Below are 18,508 nucleotides of genomic sequence, written 5' to 3' on the forward strand. Positions count from 1 at the left end.
AAGCTATCTACAGCATGAAGTTGGCATATTGCAGCTTGAGTATCCCTGGTTATGGTGGTTATGGCACCAGCTGGTTTATTAAACTCTCTGTGTAGCCCACTCATTAAGCATGAAACTTGTCTTTTGAAATTTACACTAAATTATCTAGCCTTAGTTTCCAGGTCTTTAGGAAAGAACAGTTCCTGCTCTTAGTAATTCAATGAGAGAAAACTGGATTAAAGGAACCTAGACGAATTTAGGATCCAGCCTAGTCTACAGGTAGATAATAAAAACTTGAAAACAGTGCACAGGGCTACAATCTATTAACAGGTATATTATAGTTTTTCTTTGGAAACATGATTTTTCTCTTCAGTCATCCCAACTTCTACCAAAAACAATCAGAGTAAAGCAATTTTGTTTGTAACGTAAGTTTAGTCTCATCAATTTTGGTCTGGTCATTTACATAAGTGCAGCAAGAATAGTAACTGATCACATAGGAATCTCAGACTTGACCTTTGTAAAAAAAAATGTTGAGACTAGGAAGACAAAGGCAGGCTTTATATATATTATATATAAAATATATAAATCCTGCCTTTATATATATTATATATACACACACACATATATATAATATATAAACAACTTTTAATATGACATCTTAGTCAAACTTTTGTTTGCTGGTATTTTGCTGAGAATTTTTACATCTACATTAATAAGGGATATTTGTTTTTCTTTTTTGTAGTGTCTTTGTCTGGCTTTGGCATCAGGGTAAGCTGGTTTTATGGAATGAGTTTGGGAAGTTTCCATTTCTTCTATTTTTAGACGAGTTTGATAAATTTTGGTGTTAGTTCTTCAAATTTTAGGTAGAATTCACAAGTGAAAATATCTAGTCCCAGGCTTTTCTTGGGAGGTTTTAGATTACTGATTCAATCTTTTTACTTGTTAGAGGCTTATTCAGATTATGTATTTCTTCTTGAGTTAGTTTTAATCATTCATGTGTCTTAGAAATTTGTCCGTTTCTTTTAGATTATCTAATTTGTTGGCATCCAATTGCTCACAATTTTCTCTTATAATTTTTTAATTCTGTAAGGTTGATAGTAATTACCCACTTTCATTTTTTAATTTTAGTAATTTGTATCTCTTTTAGGCAATCTAGCTAAATATTGTTCAGTTTTGTTGCTCTATACAGAGAACCAACATCTGTTTTGTTCTTTCTCTCTATGGTTTATCTATTTTTTATTTACCTCGACTGACTCCAATCATTATTATTTTCTTCCCTCTGCCAGCTTTGAGTTTAATTTGTTCTTCTTTTTCTTCTTTAAGTTTAGGTTAGATTATTGATTTGAGATTTTCTTCTCTTTTAATGTAGGCATTACAGCTATAACTATTCCTGAGTACTGCTCTCAATGTATCCTTTAAGTTTTGGCATGTTGTTTTTGTTTTCATTTCCTTAAAGTGTTTTCTAATTTCCCTTGAGATTCCTTCTTTGACCCATTTGTTGTTTAATAATGTGTTGATTTATTTTCACATATTTGTGAATTTTCCAAATTTCTTTCTGTTATTGATTTCTAATTTCATATCATTGTGCTTGGAGAAGATATTTTATAATGATCATTATAAAAATTTATTGAGATTTGTTTTGTTGTCTAATATATAGTTTATTCTGAGGAATGTTCCATGTGCAATAGAGAAAATGTGTGTTTTGCTGTGCTTGAATCAAATGTTCTATATGTGTCTGTTAGTGCTAGTTGGTTTATGATGTTCTTCAAGTCTTCTATTTCCTTGTTTGTCTTTTGTCTAGTTATCCTATCCATTATCAAAAGTGGGATGTTAAAATATCTAACTATTACTTTAAAATTGCCTTTTGCTTCCTTAAATGCTGTCAGGTTTTGCTTCATGTATTTAGGGGCTCTATTGTTACATATGTTTATGTTTGTAATTGTTATTTTTCTAGATGGAGTAATGGTATTCCCAATATATAATGTCCTGATTTGTCTCCCATAATAATTTTTTACTTAAAGTCTATTTTTGTCTGATATTATTAGTATAACCACTCTGTTTTTTTTTTCTTTAGGTTATCATTTGCTTGGAATGTTTGTTTTCAACCTTTTATTTTCAACTGAGTTATATGTGTGTTTGTTTGTTTTCTGTTTTTTGAGATGGAGTCTTGCTCTGTTGCCAGACTGGAATGCAGTGGCGTGATCTCAGCTCACTGCAACCTCCGCCTCCTGGGTTCAAGTGATTCTCCTGCCTCAGCCTCCCGAGTAGCTGGGATTACAGGCACCCACCACCAAGCCCAGCTAATTTTTGTATTTTTAGTAGAGACAGGGTTTCACCTTGTTGACCAGGATGATCTTGATCTCCTGACCTCGTGATCTGCTTGCATTGGCCTCCCAAAGTGCTGGGGTTACAGGCATGAGCCACTGTGCCTGGACTGTTTGTTTAGAGATGGGGTATCACTATGTTGCCCAGGCTGGACTCAAACTCCTAGGCTCAAGAGATCTTCCTACCTCAGCCTACCAAGTAGCTGGAACTACAGACATATGCTACTGCACACAGCTTTAGTTGTATGATTGAATCTAAAATGTATCTCTTGTAGGAAGCATGTAATTGGATTACAGTTGGATTTCCATTCTGTGATCTAAGTTTTGTTTAAGACTTTAATACATTTATGTTTAAAGTAATTACTGACTAGGAAGGACTTCTGCCATCTTCCTGTTTTCTAGAAATCTTACCTGTTTTCCAATTCCTCCATCATTGCCTTTTTTATGTTTAATTGATTTTTTTGCTGTATGGTTTTGAATTCCTTCTCATTTATTTTTCTGTATATTTAGTTGTTTTCTTTATGGTTACCCAGGTGACTATAAGTAACATCTTAAATGTATAACAATCTAGTTTGAATTAATACCAACTTAGCTTTAGTAGTGTACAAAGTTCTCTGCTCCTGTACAGCTTCATTCCCATCCCTCCATTTTATGTTGACATTGTTATAAATAACATCTTTATTAATTCTGTGCCCATTGACAAGTATTTACAATGATTGTTTTATGTATTTGTCTTTTAAATCATACAGAAAAAAAACAGAAAAGTTACAAACTGAAAAATATGACAATACTGCTTTTATGTTTACCTATGTAGTTACCTTTATCATTGTTATTTATTTCTTCATATAGCTTTAGGTTACTGTCTAGTATCTTTCCATTTTAACCTGGACTCAGTGGCATGTTTTGTGGTACAGGCCTACCAGCAACAAACTCTCTTAGCTTGTGTTTATCTGGAAATGTCTTATTTTCTCCTTCAGTTTTGAAGGATAGCTTTGCTCAATATAGAGTCTAGGTTGAGGCTGGGTGCAGTGGCTCATGCCTGTAATCTGAGCACTTTGGGAGGCCTACACAGGCAGATTGCTTGTGTCCAGGAGCTTGAGACCAGCCTGGGCAACATGGTAAAAACCTATCTCTGCAAAAAATACCAAACAGCCAGGTGTAGTATCATGTGCCTGTTGTCCTAGCTACTCAGGAAGCTGAGATGGGAGAATCATTGGGCCCTGGAGGTCAAGGCTGCAGTGAGCTGTGATCATGCCACTGCATTCCAGCACAGGTGACAAAATGAGACCCTGTCTTAAAAAAAAAAAAATTCTAGGTTGACAAGGGTTTGTTTTTTTGTTTGTTTGTTCGTTTCTCTTTCAGCACTTTAAATATGTCCTCCCTCTGCCTTTCAGCCTCCATAATTTCTGATGAGTAATTGGCTATTAATCTTATTGAGGATCCCTCGAACTTGATGCATTGCTTCTCTCATTGTTTTCAAGACTTTTTCTTTGTCTTTTGATAATTTTATGATAATGTGTGTCAATGTAGATCTCTTTGAATTTATCCCACTTTGAATTTGTTGAGGTTTTTAGGTATGTAGATTTAAATCTTTCATCAAATTTGGAGAGTTTTAGGCAATCATTTCTTCAGATATTCTTTCTGCTCCTTTCTCTCCTTTCCTTCTGGGACTCCCATTATGTGTCTCGGATACGTGTGATGCTGTCCCACAGGTATCTTAGGCTCTGTTAACTGTTCTTCATTTTTTTTTTCATTCTGCTCCTCAAACTGAATAATATTAATTATCCTATCTTCAAGTTTGCTGACACTTTTTTCTGCCTGCTTAGAGCTACCATTGAATTTTTTTATTTTAGTTATTTTACTTTTTAACTCTAGAATTTCTGATTGATTACTTTTCATAATTTCTGTCTTTATTGATATTTTCTATTTGGTGAGATACTGTTCTCCTGATTTCCTTTAGTTGTTTTTCCATGGTTTCCTTTGGCTCTTTAAATATATTTAAGCAGTTCATTTAAAGCCTTTGTCTAGTAAGTCCAATATCTGGGTTTCCCTGGGGACAGTTTCTGGTAAATTTTTTTCCTGTGAATTTTCCATACATTTTTGTTTCTTTGTATACCTCACGTTTTTCTTGTTGTTGAAAACTGAACATTTTAAATATTAGAATATGGTAACCGTGGAAATCAAATTTCCCCTTTTCCTTTAGATTTGTTGTTGCTGCTTGTTGTAGTTTGTAGCTGTTTGTTGTTTAGTTACTTTTCCAAACTATTTTTATAAAGACTGTATCATTTGTCATGTATAGTCTCCATTCAGTTAAATAAGTGATTTAGCAGAGATCAGCTAGTGATTTGACAGAGATTACCTGGAGCCAAAACAAAAACAAAAACAAAACTCTTCCAGTCTTTGCAGATTGGCTCTGTTTTGAGGCATTCATTCAATGCTGTTAGCCAGGCTGTTCACATCAAGGCTAATCTGCATTAGCCTTCACCTTCTACTTTCACAAAGTCCAATGATCAGCCAGAGGTGAAAGCTTAGGGTGTTCTCAGGCCTTTTCAAAACATGGTTCCAAACCTGGTGTCTATATTCCTTGGTATGCATGTGAGCCTTTCAAAGCCTTATTCTCCTATATGCCTCCTTCTCCAACCTCTTTCTTCCCAGGCTGTTTAGCCTGCCTATCTGTGCCTCATCTGTGACCCCTTGCACCAGGAGGCTGTCTGGTATCTTTGTCTTTAAATGAACCTGACAGATGCTTCCCAGGAGGGACTCCTCCAGCCCTGAGAAAGTTGCAAGGCAGATAAAATAAAGTCAAGCCCTGAGCCGATCCCTCAGGGAACCTCCAGACATGTCAGCCCACAGAGCCACAATTCCTAGAGAACAAGGTTCATATTGTCCCCTCTGGTACTAGCAAGCTGCACCAGGAATAGGGGCTGTCATTCCATGGATGCTACTTAGCAAGGCCATGAGGGATGGCAGGGGAGTATGCTAAAAATGCTACAGTTCTGTCTTACCAAAATTAAGCAGCATCTTTCTTAATTAAGCATTCCCCTCGTTGTTGCAAGTTTTTTCTTTAAATTCCAGAAATCTGGATAAAATTGTTTCTGACAGTGTTTGCCAGCTTCATTGTTGATCTAGTGAACGGATGTGGTTTTTGAGTTCCAAAATTAGAGTAATCACCATTTTTGGTGACTTTACTCCCTCTTTTTATGAGTTTATTTTTAAATGTTTATTTTTATTTATTTTAGCGAAAGGGTCTTGTTCTATCTGCCAGGCTGGAGTGCAGTGGTGTGATCATGGCTCACTGTAACCTCGAACTCCTGGGCTCCAGCATTCCTCCCACCTCAGCCTCCCAAGAAGCTGGAACTACAGGCATGTGCCACCATGGCTGGCTAAGTTTTTAGTTTTTAGTAGAGATGATGTTTCCCAGGCTTGTCTGGAACTTCTGGCCTCAAGTGATCCTCCTGCCTCAGCCTCCCAAGGTGCTGAGATTACAGGTGTGAGCTACTGTGCCCAGCCTTCCCTCCTTTATAATTTTTACAACCTATATTCTTTTCTGTCAATTATTTGTTCACTACTTTTGTCCACATTTTATTGAGTTATTGACTTTTTCTAATTGACTTGTAGTATTTTACATAGTGGAGACATTGGCCACTGTTCTGTGATAAGAGTTTCAAATGCGTTTCTCAGTTTGTCATTTGTCTTTCATCTTTGGTTATGATAGTTTTGGTTTTTGTGTGTGTGCGTGTATTTTTTTTTTTTTTTGAAACAGAGGGATTTTGGAGGCTTTTTTCTTTCATGTAGTTGACTTTATCAGACTTTTTCTATTATGACTTCTGGACTTTTTAGTCATAGTTATAAAAAGCCTTCCCTGATCCAAAATTATAGCATAATTTCCCCCATGTTTTCTAGTAAAAATGTCATGGCTTAATTGCCTCACATTTAAACCTTAGATTATTTTGAACTTATCCCTGGATAAGTTATAATTAATAGATCTAGTGTCCCCCACACCCTCCTCTGCCCCAGATATGCAGGTTCTTGAATAAGAGATATTCTTAACAAGTTTGTTCAGCAAGTATTTATCAGCATTAGTAGCCTCTGAGAAATAATGCTCACCTTGCGTTGCACTTGTTTCATCATGCCCTGGTTTCCAATCCTAGCCCTTGCCACTTAATTACCATATGACCTTGGGCACCCATTCGCCTGGTGGGAACCATCTATTCTGTGATCTGTAAATGGCAATAAGAGTTTCTGTCCTGTCGATTGCATAGAGCTGTTATAAAATTAACCAAGACAATGTCTATTCCAAGACTGTGATGCTGTAAAATGCTAAATATGCTACTGCCTTTCATCATGTTTAGCATTTTACAGCATCCACAGTCTTATAATAGATATTGATACAGGTAGAATTGTAGCAGCACTTTCTACATGTGGATGGCGCTTATTCCCATGTAACTGCCACAGCCCTCACAAGAACCCAGTACAGTGTTTGGAACATAGGCGGGGCCCAACATACATTGGTTTGAATATTTATTAAATCTCTGTTGAATCTTTACTATTTTTCAAATGCTACTGTTTTATTCCAATGAATAAAACACTCCAAATTCATGAACTCGTGGAACTTGCATTCTAGTAGGACAGAGAAGTACAATAATAAAATTTAAAAGTACAAGATATGTTAGATAGCAAGCAATGCTAAGGAGGAATATAGAACAGGGAAGGGAAAGATTCTTGGGAGTAGAGGGATGCAACAGGGCAATCAGAAAATCTCATTAAGAAGGTAACATTTGGACAGAGCCTTAAAGGAGTGAGAGAGCAAAGGCCAGTATCCTCTAAGACTAAAGGACAGGGGCAGCCCAGTGTGGCCAGAGCCCAGTGAGCAAAGGCGAGAATGCTGGAGAGTAAGAGAAGTAAGGGGACGAGATGCAGGGGCCAGATTCTTGCAGCCTTGAAGCACATGGCAGGGACTATAGCTTTTATTCTGTAAAAGGTACAAAGCCACTGGAGGGTTTTGAGGAAAGTAGTGACATGACATGGGCTAGGTTTTAACAGGATCTCTCAATCAGCTGTTTGGAGAACAGACTGAAGACAGGCCAAGGAAGAAAGCACAGGATCCATTAGGAGATATTTGCAGGCAGCCAGCCAAGAATGAAGGCAGCCTGGACCACATCAATGGGAGTGGAGGGCAGGAAAAGCAGTCAGATTATGGGTCTGTCTTGAGTGTAGAGAGGACAGGCTTGCTGACAGATTAGATGGGATGTGTTGTGTGTGAGAGGAAGGAGTTAAGGATGACACCAAAGCATTAGTTGACCAAATGGATGGGTGAAAGAATAACTTGTTATTCTCATCTTGCACTTTAGAAAGAGGCCCAAAGAGGTTAGGGGATCTGACCAAGGTGGTGTAGCACATTGGCAGCAGGACCCAGACCAGAATCTGCCTGCAGCAGGGCCTTTCCCCATCAGAAGCCAGGAGACTCTGGGAGTCAGGGACCACCACCACCTGCTAAGGGTCCCTGTGCGCTGTGCTCCTCCTTGCAGAAGGAAGGCCCACGAGGGACGTAGCCCCACCAGGTGGGCGGCCTCGCCCTTGGACTGCCCGCTGGTGCTGCGGAAGCTCATGCACAAGGAAGATGCCTGTGGCTTCTGCAAGTGCCTGGTGAAGGCACCCCGGGTCTCCGACGTGGAGCTGGAGCGCTTCCTGTTGGTGCCTCGAGACCCCAGCCAAGTGCTGGTGTTTGGGATCATCTCGAGCCAGAACTACACCAGCACTGCGCAGCTCCAGTGGCTGCTGGACACGCTCTACAGTCACGAGCAGCGGGGCCGTGCCTCCCCTTGCATCCAGGTTGGTCTGGGCTCAGCGAGGAGGCCCTGGAGGCCAGGGATAGGGGTACTGGGGCAGTCCGAGAAGACCCTCGCTTGCTAGGACTGGCTGAGCACCTGTCTGAGAGGCCACCCGCCTTCAGCTCCTTTCTCCTTAGGGCCTTTGCATGTACTCTCCCATCTGCAACATCACCCCTCCTCCTGCTTCTCTCCTTCCCACTCATCCTCTAGCCCAGGATGAATGTCATGGCATCAGGGCCAGGCTCTTCTCTGACCCTTGAGACAAAATCAGGATGTTGTCCTTTCCTTCCAGTTTGTGACTCTTTGTTGGTATGAATATTGAGAGCACCGGCAGTGCTCACTACTGAATCCTCAGGGCTCTGAAAATATTTGTAGACTGTCGTGAGTACCCACTGTGTGCTGGGCATGGGCCAGGCCCTGGGCACCCAGCAGGACTCAGATGCAAGCGGTGACCTGGAGCAGCTCCCAGTGTGGCAGCAACTCCAGCATTGCCAGTGAGGCTGTGAGAGGACAGCTCTGGGCATGCAAGAGCCTGGGAACGTGTGCCTGCTGCCTCCTGGGGGTCCAGAGGGCCTTCCAAGTTGAGTGGGGTTTTGGCAGGTGATGAATGTTCCTGGAAAAGGCAGCAGCCTGTGTAAAGGGGGATAGGAGAGGAGCACTGCTCAAGGTCCCAGTTGGTTTTATGGTTGACGTCTAAAGGGAGTCTTCAGGCCCATGGAACGTACTCCCACCTACTCACCTCTGCAACAGAGTCATTTCCATGTATCAGGCTTATGTAATCCTCCAAGTATGCAGTCATTCCCAGCAGCGCTGGCACAGTTTGAAGCCTGGCCCCAACCCCAGACCAACTGGAGCAAAGGATGGCACGTGAGCTCATGAACTGAGTGTCCACATAGTCACTTCCTTCAAGCCCTCTGTGCCCTCCTGTCTCCTAGAATCCACCATCTCTGCACATTTCCTATTTGCCGCTGCAGAGTTCTGGGTTTTCACGTACACCAGGGGTGGGAGGGTCTACATGGACACCTTCCTTCCAGGAGTGGCCCCTCCCTGACCCTGGAATACCCACCTTTGGGTCTGTGTGCCAGACCTTCTGAGCAGACACCAGTAGCCCTTTGACCATCTCAGTTTAAGAGTATAGACTCAGCCACAGCCTTTTCACTCATCCCGTTCAGCAAAGCCATGTTTGTTTTCCAGAGCCAACTTCCAATTTAATTCAATCCAGTGAGCAAGTATTGAGCTCCTTCTGTGTGTTCGTCCATGTAGAGACAGATAAAATCCCTGCCCACGGGGGAACTTAGAGTTGACTTTAGCTTATCATGGCGCTAGTCATTGTTCATTAATAGTTGTCCCTAAGCAATCGGAGTGCTCAGGTGGCTGAGCCCAGCCATGGGCAGCTTGAGTGAGGACAGGGCAAGGCCTGAGGCAGTTGAAGCTCATAAAGGAGGGGGCAGCAGGCCTGGAGGACAGACTTGGAAGCTAGTGTCTAATTAGGATGTCTTTGGTGAATGCACAAATGTTCCCTGACGTTCTGTTTCCCTGACAGCTAGAACACTGGGTGTGGTTCTGTGTTTCATGTTGTAGATTGAAAGGATAGTTGCAGGCACCCGGAAATAAAGGCAAATAAAACAGGAAGATTGTATTGGCTGTATTAATAGATCTGAGGCATGCAGAAAGAAGGAGGGGAGAGAGGCCAGCTTTCCCCTGAATTTCCCAAACCCTACCTTGAAGTATGGGTTCAATTCAGGTCCTCTCCCTGGATTTAGTGACTAGGAGGGTCCTGAGGGGCTTGCCAGCAGGGGGTAGGGAATGGAGGAATTCTTTATGCTGCTGTTAAGTAGACTCAAAAGCCTGGAAACAGGTCCACCCAAGAACATGGTTCCCATCTTCAAACCTCTGCAGCACCATCCCCAGGGGAAGGGAGCAGTCACATTCTGCAGACCCCAGAGGGCCAGGCTAGTGGGCATCACATGTGGAGCAGCCATCTTGGAAATGGCCTTCTCCCATAGCGGGCTCTAAGCAGATCTGGGGACATCCTCCAGGGACAATCATGGGAGGTGTGTACGCAGGGTCAAGGGCCCCTGAAGCAGGAGGAGTTGGGGAGAGGGAGTTGTACAGGGCTTCAGGACTCAGAGGGAATCTCGCCTGGCTGGGAATGTGGCAATCCAGGTGCATCTTCTTGGAATGGGGTGACCAGTTCTTATATCTCTCTCCTGGTAGTGCTGGCATGACCCCTACCGCCTGCTGCAGTATGACCTGGACAGCCCCTTGCAGGAGGACCCTCCCCTGATGATGAAGAAGTACTCCGTGGTGCCAGGGATGATTCTGGTGAGCCAACAGAGACTTGCCATCCACTGCCTGCCACCCCAGCAGCAGCCACCTCTGCCCCTGCAGAATCACACATGGAGGAGGAGGAGGAGGAGGGAGGAGAGGAAGGGAAGGGCTTCAGGCTTCTCTCCCCACCCAGGCTGAGGCCCAGAGAGCAGGAAGACTGACCAAGAGTCCCCCAGCATACAGAGCTGGGACTGGAGCCCAGGCCGACCCCATGTATCCCCCATCCCAGGAGACTGAAGGGACTGGTGACATTCAACCTAGCAAATCAAATTCCCTTCATCTGTTTGTTTTTAAAGGGCTTTATCCTAAAAACAATGCATTGTAAATACTTACACATGTTCATTTCAGAAAACTTGGAAAATACAATTTGAAAATAATGTCATCGGATCACCCAGAGTCTCCTTTGCTCATCCCACAGATATGTACCTGGCATCTGCAAGGGCTATCACATGCTAGCATTTTGGTGTCTGACCTTTGCAGTCTTTTTCTGCATATATTCTTTGCAATTCTTCTTTTTAAATTAAAATGCCATGAGCATTTCCGCATGTCTTTTTATAGTTTGTAACACCTGATTTTTAACCACTGCGTAAGAGTCCGTCATTTTATCTATTTGTGCTGCTTTTGTTGACATATAAGTTATTTGTATTTTTCTGCCATAACAAATAATGCTGTGATGAATATTTTCATACAGAAATCTTTGGATAGGTGTCTACTTGTTGGGGACCCACCTATGGGGGTAGGAGCCCTGCCCTCAAGTGGCTCCCATTCTGTGGGATGAGCTGAAATGTGCGTACACAGTAGGGGAACACTTTTCTGGCCTCAGGGCTCTGTGGGGCTATATGTGAAATGCATTTGAGCTGGGTGACCAAGCAGGCAGAGGGGAAGGAGTGCTGCCCTCCCCATGTTGCCCAGGGAGGTATGACTGAGCCGAGCCCCTGCCCAGGCTGGGATGGTGGGGTTCCCCTTTGACTTGGGGGCCTGGGCAGGGGCTCGGCTCAGCCATACCTCCCTGTACAACTCAGGGAAAGCAGCACTCCTTCCCCAGCCACCCAAGGTCTGCCTCCCAGCGCAAGCTCTGAGAGGCCTGTGGCACTGCCCTAGTGAAATTCCAAACTCGCCTGTCTTATCAGTGGACACTGCTGTGCTGATGTGCTGAGGGCCTCTCCTCGTTTCCTTCCTGTCAACAGATGTTTGCTGGGGGGAAGCTCCTTTTTGGGGGCTGTGTTTTGAATGGATATGGCCTCGGCAAGCAGAATCTGCTGAAACAGATCTTCCAGTCTCGACAGGATTGCAAGATGGGCTACTTCCTGCCAGAGAACTACAAATTCAAGTAAAACAGGAAACATGCAGGATGAGGGGTGGGTCTGGGGAGGAATGGAAGGCAGAAACGAGACTTGGACTGTGAAAGGGGAACTGATGGGAGCAGGTGGGGCCAAAGGGATGGAGTTGGGAGGGGGCTGGAGGTGGGAGGCTGCCACCCGTGGCACACATGGTAAAAAACTGTGGCAGGAGGACTTCGCAGGTGGGCAGGGGAGGGATGGGCAGGTCCAGGGTGGGAGGGGGTGTGTGAGCAAGGCCATGTTGTGGGTTTCTTTGGGACACAAGTGTGTAAAAAGGGCTATCTTGGGGAAAGAGGGACATGGGAATGCTTGCACAGTGCCTGCTTCTGTTGGAATAATGAAGACAGAGGTTTGGTGGGCAGGAGCCTTGGCTACACCCCCTCTCTGTCCTACTGCACACTACCACCACCTCATATGCAAGTTGGGCCCCGCTTCTGCTTTGGTTTCTTATTTGTTGAGAGAGGGTCTCAGTGTCGCACAGGCTGGAGTACTGTGACACGATCATAGCTCACTGCATCCTTGAATGGCTGGGCTCAAGTGATCCTCCTGCCTCAGCCTCCCTATACAGACAAAGTCTGTTCAGGAAGTGATCCCAGGCCCCTGTAGCAGGAGGTGCTGGCTTAAGTCTGCCTCTGGGCTTCTGAGCTTGGGCTTTTCAATTAGGGATGCCAATTTGTTGAGCACCTCCTGGGCCCAGCTCTCACAAGATGATCTTAGGTTGAGAGACCTAGCTTTGAGTGGCTCAGGAAGAATACAGCCTAGTCCAGGAAGGAGCCTGGGCTGCATGAAGTGCCTGAAGACCGCATGAGGGGAACCTGAGCAGATTTGAGAATGCCTGGGCAGCACAGTGGAGTGAGAGACTCACAGGATGAGGTTGGACCCCTGCTCCACTCTTTACTGGCTGGGTGACTGTGGCAAATCAGTTTACCTCCCTAATCCTCTGTTTCTTCACCTTCAGAATGAGGAAATAATGCCCATCTTGAGAGGCTGTGATGATCTCATGAAAGTGTGTTAGAGTTTTGTGAACTATGAAGCAAATGATGGGGCAGTGGAAAGTGCTATATGGAGACATGGGGTATGCAGCCTTAAGTTCTGTGACTGCACCCCCAGCACCGAGTCTGGCCACCCCCACTCACACACAGGACCCTCAGTTTTCTAGGAGTCCTTATGCCCATCTCACTGCAGTAAGTTGAGTCTGGGCCTTGTCTGAGTCAGGGAACCCACCCCTGGAGGAACTGAGGAGGTCACGCCAAGTGATCCCTGCAACTTAGAGCACTCAGTGGGGAAGGCAGGCCCAGGAGGAACCTGTGGATGGTAGGAGGGGCAGATGCTGAAAGGTACAGACATAAAAGTCACTGAGATCCCACTGCCTGAGACTCAAAGAGGGAGAGGGCTTGGTGGTCTTTGAAGACCAGTCATCAGCAATCCCAGGGAGAAAGACAGAGGCCCCAAGGGCAGGGCAGGACAGGATGCAGGGACGCCGTCAGGAAGGGCCCAGGCTGAAGATGAACTAAGGGTGCTGGGAAATGCCAAGAGGACCAGTAAGGGCGTTTTCAGAAACATTCAGAAGGCTGGCCTGCTGTGGTGGACAGCAAGCGAATGTCTTAGCCTGTTGAACATTTATTTCCCCCTGTCTGGAGGGTTCCCCCTGTTCAAGAGCAAGGCACCAATGGATTTGGTGTCTGGTGAGGCTGCTTCCTGGTTCATAGACAGCACCTTCTTGCTGTGTGCTCGTGTGGCAGGAAGGATGAGGGTCTCTCTGGGGCCTCTTATATAAGGGCACTAATCCCATTCATGAGGGTCCCACCCTCATGACTGCCTCACCTCCCAAAGACCTTGCCTCCCAACACCATCACCTTGGGGATGAGGATTTCAGCATAGCAATTTAGGGGAACATAGACATGCAGACCATCACAGTGAGGAATGCCAGAAAGTAGTTGCAAAGAGACGTAGCTCTTATTTGGCTCTAGATGTCCTCAAAAGGAAAATGCTCTTTAGTAGGAAAGGACAGCTTAAGGAGTCCAGCTGCCTTTCATAGCTGTGTGACCTGTGCAAAACATTCACCCACTCTGTGCACTGGCTTCTTTGTCTGTAGAGTGAGACTCACTGTATTGGGTTATGAGGATTAGAGGAGTCAGCACATGGGAAATGCCGACACATCGCTCACGTTTACTGAGACGACTACTACCTACCCTTGTTAGTGATATTATTATCATTAAAAATGAGCTCTGGTCTCCTAATTTGTTATATCCAAGGATTCTGAAAGGGCTTAGTGGTACGCTTACAACAGTCTTCAGCAATTGTCCAGTAATGGTGGAAAATAATCACAAAACTAGACACACACACATACACACAAACCAGATACACACACATACAAACTATGTACATACATTCAAACTATAAACACACATGTAAACTAGACACACATGTACACACACATTAAATTTATGCACATACTAGATGTATAAACACACAAACTAGGTACAGAAGTATACACAAACTAGACATACAGACACATATATACACTATACACACATATACACAAACCAAACACACACAAACTAGACACAAACATACACGCACACATACAAACTAGTAACATGCACACAAGATGGTCTAGGTTCTTGAAAATGGAAAGAGTCAGATTCACGAAACTATTAACCAGTAGGACTTCTCCTAATCCTAGAATATAGCCAAGTAGGTTGATGGTTTAAGAGCACTTAGGTGAAAAAAGGAAATGGAATCTTTAATCGAAAGAGTTACCATAGCAATCGTTCCTATAATATCTGTGAAACAAACCCAAGCTTTGTAGTATAAAACAACACAATCATTTATTATTATTATTATTCTCTGTCATGGTTCTGGTGCCAACTGGGCTCAGCTAAGTGGTTCTTGTTTGGCAGAGATGAGGGGGTCTGTCATACAGTTGCAGTCAGAAGTTGTCTGGGGCTAAGTCATCTCCAAGTCTTGCTCACTCCCATGCCTGGTGGTCAGTGTGGGCTGTCAGGCAGACCACTCACACACAGCCTCTCCGAGTGGCCTGGGCTTCCTCACAACATGGCAGCTGAGTTCCAAGAGGGAGAGTCTCAGGAAAGGGCCAGTGAGAAGCTGTCTTGCCTTTCGTGCCTTAGCCTCCTAAGTCATGCAGCATCACACATTCTACTGCACCCATATTCAAGGGAAGGAAATCAGACACCACCTCTTGAGGGGGGAAGAGTGTTGAAGAATTTGTGGACATGTTTGAAAAGTACTCTATCCACCCCAGTTCCTCTTCCATCAGGGTGACTAGTTTAGTAGTGCAAGATATGCCTTTGACCTACATTATCTGGATTCCAGAAGACGCTCGGTGAAATCTCACAATGTCCTCATGGACAAGGTGGATGCATGTGGTTCAGATAGTAGCTTCTGCAGCCACACCGCAGTGAGTGAGGTTTAGCAGCAGCCTGAAGGGCAGACCTCTGTGATCAGCCTGTCCATTTATTTTCTAAATATCAACCAGGATGAATACGTAGAAGGCTTGCTGATCAGTTGTGCCCTTGAGGGATAAGAGATGGCTGAATCAAGGTCTCAGCAAGCTTAGCTGCTAAGAGATGGTTTGAGGGGAAGAATAAATGTTCACCTTCAGGTTTGGAAGGCTGGTGGTCAGAGGCCATGGAAGGTCTAGTCTGATGGACTCTTATGCTGGAAACAGTCTCTAAAATCAGAAATATCCATGCCTAGAGCAAAGGAGCTGCAGTGCCAGGGGCTGACATTGCTTTCTGGGTCCTCTGTTTCCTGAGGAATGTTGGCCAACAGCTTTGCATCTAGAGTGCCAGGAAAGGGAGGCCCTCACTGTTGCTTGGTGGGAATCACATCTTCCTTACCCAGAGTAGACTTTTAATGGGCTTGGCTTTGCATAAGTGTAGAGGGAGGAATCCAGGAAATCCTTCTGTGGAGGCAGGGAGATGGAGAGAAAAGCAACAAGTAAGCAAAGCTGGTGCAAAGAGGCTGGGCTGGGAGCCGGGTCCAGTCAGGCTGGGGTGGCCACTGAGCCAGGGGCACTTCAGCCTTCTCTTTCCTCGGAGGAGCTGGCCACTGGGACAGTCTTCAGTGTGGGCCTGGCACCTATGAAGCCACCATGGAGAGGCAAGGGCCAGGAGCAGGCAGAGGAACCCACAAAGGAACCAGGCAGTGGGTGCTGGGGAAGAAAGGGTCTCCACGGGGTCTCCAGCTGGGGGCTAGGACCAGTCGGAGACCAGAACTGTGTGAGGCTTGGAGCCTCCCTCTCTCCTACCCAGCCTGTGCCTTTTCTCCTTTCTTAAGTGGCAGATAGTGACCCCCTCCACAGGGCAGCCCTGAGCGGGGTGCTGGGTCCACATCTGGCTCAGCCCCTGTCTTTGCCAGACCCTTCCCCTCTGGGCACCAGCACAGTAGGGATGGGGAGGCCAAGAGCTCATCCTCACTCCCACAAGCTGCCAGTACCCCAGATGGAGGGGACCAAGGGAGCTCTGACGCCTGGTAGGGCTCAGGAGACTGGAGCTGCCAGGAAAGCTTTTGAGTGACCAGCAGCAGCCAGGCAAGGAAGGACAGCCCAGAACACACACAAAGCTCATGAGTGCACCATGTCCACCCGCACATGACAGTCACTGGTCTCCCCTTGCCTCCCTCATCACCCTCAGGAGCAGCCAGCAGGGGGAAAGGGGGGGGGTCACAAAATAATCACTATTTGCAGGTCCCTGTCTATGCCCACGAGCAGAGGTACTGCCCTGCTGCACTCACACAGCAGTGGGAATGAGGTACACAAGAGACCAGGACTGGACTTGTGACAGTGCTGACGGGCAGGAAGGGCCCACCAGGCAGGGAGAGCAGTCAACCCTCTTAGCTCACCCTGCCAGCAGCCTGGGATGCAGAGAGTGGTCAGATGAAGAGGCGGGCACCAGGGAAGCTGGATGCCAGTTGCAGGCAGCCTCACCCCCAACCAGGGTGGCTGTCTCCTTCCTGAGTGTGGCCAGAGCTGTGGGAGGCTTTGAGGAGTGTGGCCAGGCAGCTTTGTCAGAACGATGGCTCTGACTCACTGTGGAAGATGTCCTGGAGCACACAAGACCAGCGAGGGCCGGGAGCCTCTGCTTTGTCCCTCCGTTGTCACACCGTCCTGCTAGGACCTCTGGAAAAGGCTGGTCTCCATCTACCCAGGACTGGAGCTAACTGGACAACTGTCTGTCTCGCCTGCTAGCCAGTTAGGTCCCCAGGATGGGAATGGGCCAGACCTGGTGTCCTGGAGCCCTCACAAGTGTCTGGGGTAGAGGCGCCTGGCAGTGCCCCTTTGGGGTGCTGCCCGTAGGCCTGGCATGGGGTGGCGGGGAGAGCAGAGTGAAGCCCTGGGCTCCAAGCCCAGCTGCTAGGCAATGTGGGAGTCTGGTGGGTGAGCTTCCTGCAGAAAAGATGACCCCAGGCCCTGAGCGCCCATATTAGAGAAGAAAAAGTAAAGACCCAGCCAGGGTAGGGAGATGCCCTGGAGGGGCAGTGTGCCCAAGTGATGCCACAAACCTGGCCTTGCCCTTGCTGGGCCTCAGTCCCCTCCCTGTGGGATGGGGGTATAGTCTTTTCTGGACCATTCTCAGAGGAGTTAGTTGAGAGGATCAGAAGCTGTCAGAGATGACTGCACCTGTGATGACAAAGTGCTCCTTAAACTGTCATGTGCCCTGTGTAAACTTTAGTGCACCCAGTAGACCACAGTTCCTTTGCAAACTGTCAGGAATTCTGTAAAAGACAAAATCCTTTGTAAATTGCCACATGCCCTCAAAATCACAAAGGGCTTTGGGAGCAGCAGTGGGCCCTGTAAACTGGAAAACATCTACACTGCTCTGCGCCCTCACGGCCTGCTCTCCAGAACAGCAGAGCACTTGGTAAGCTACCACGAGTCCCGTAAAGTGCCCTGTACACTTTAATGTGCCTCCTACCCTGCAAAGCACTTTGTAAACCATAAGACACTTTAGAAGGGACAAAGCACCATATAAACTGTCAAGTGCTCTGTGAAATGCAGACCACGCTACCAACTGGAATGAGACCTGATAAAGACAGAGTGCTACAGAAACACCAGTGTGAGCCTCAAAAGGCTTTGTATCCTGTAACATGCTATCCAGATGGGAGGGGAAGCTCTTCACAGCTGCGCCACTTGATAGCACCCTTGCCCCTTGGCCACCTGAGAATAGGCAGGAAGAGGCTGGGTGGAGGCAGAAGGGGGTAGGCAGGGGCGTGGGGAGGGCACAGGGTGAGGAGACCAGGTGTCTTGTTGGATCAACTGTGCAGGGGGCCCGCACCCTCGTCCACTGCAGGCACCAAAACCCCTCCAAGGATGGAGCTGTGGAGAGCAGGCCCCATGCTCAGTGAGGAGCCAGCCACTGCCAGGTCCTCCCTCTGCGATGCTGCTCTGAGGAACAGCAATCCACCCTCATCAGCTGCTCATGCCAGCAGCCCCACACCCCTCTCAGCCCAAGGAAGCCCCTTGGACAGGCAGGGGAAGGGCATGCAGATGTGGGCTTTCCTGATTTGATCCTACAGGCAATGGGGAGCTCTTGAAGGTCCTTGAGCTGAGAGAGACTTGATCAGAGTTGGGCTTTAGACTCGTGAACCTGGCAGACACTGGGTTGGGGCTAAGCAGGGTATCATGAGCTTGTCACAGGAGCAGACGGTAAGGATGGATGAAAATGGTGTTAAAACCACT

At 46.2% G+C, this 18,508-nt stretch overlaps 1 protein-coding gene across 1 annotated transcript in view; it reads left to right on the forward strand.

Moving 5' to 3' along the window:
* Positions 1-18,508, forward strand: part of CUNH3orf20 (chromosome unknown C3orf20 homolog) — a 114,981-nt gene that overhangs the window by 85,474 nt on the left and 10,999 nt on the right. The window contains exons 12-14 of the mRNA XM_021675761.2: positions 7,832-8,135; positions 10,352-10,459; positions 11,653-11,795. Of these exons, the coding sequence (XP_021531436.2) occupies positions 7,832-8,135; positions 10,352-10,459; positions 11,653-11,795 (555 nt within the window). The remainder of the gene's footprint in view (positions 1-7,831; positions 8,136-10,351; positions 10,460-11,652; positions 11,796-18,508) is intronic.

Source organism: Aotus nancymaae, unplaced genomic scaffold, assembly GCF_030222135.1.
Source record: "Aotus nancymaae isolate 86718 unplaced genomic scaffold, 86718_ANA_hifiasm-v0.15.2.pri h1tg000046l, whole genome shotgun sequence".
NCBI lineage: Eukaryota > Metazoa > Chordata > Mammalia > Primates > Aotidae > Aotus > Aotus nancymaae.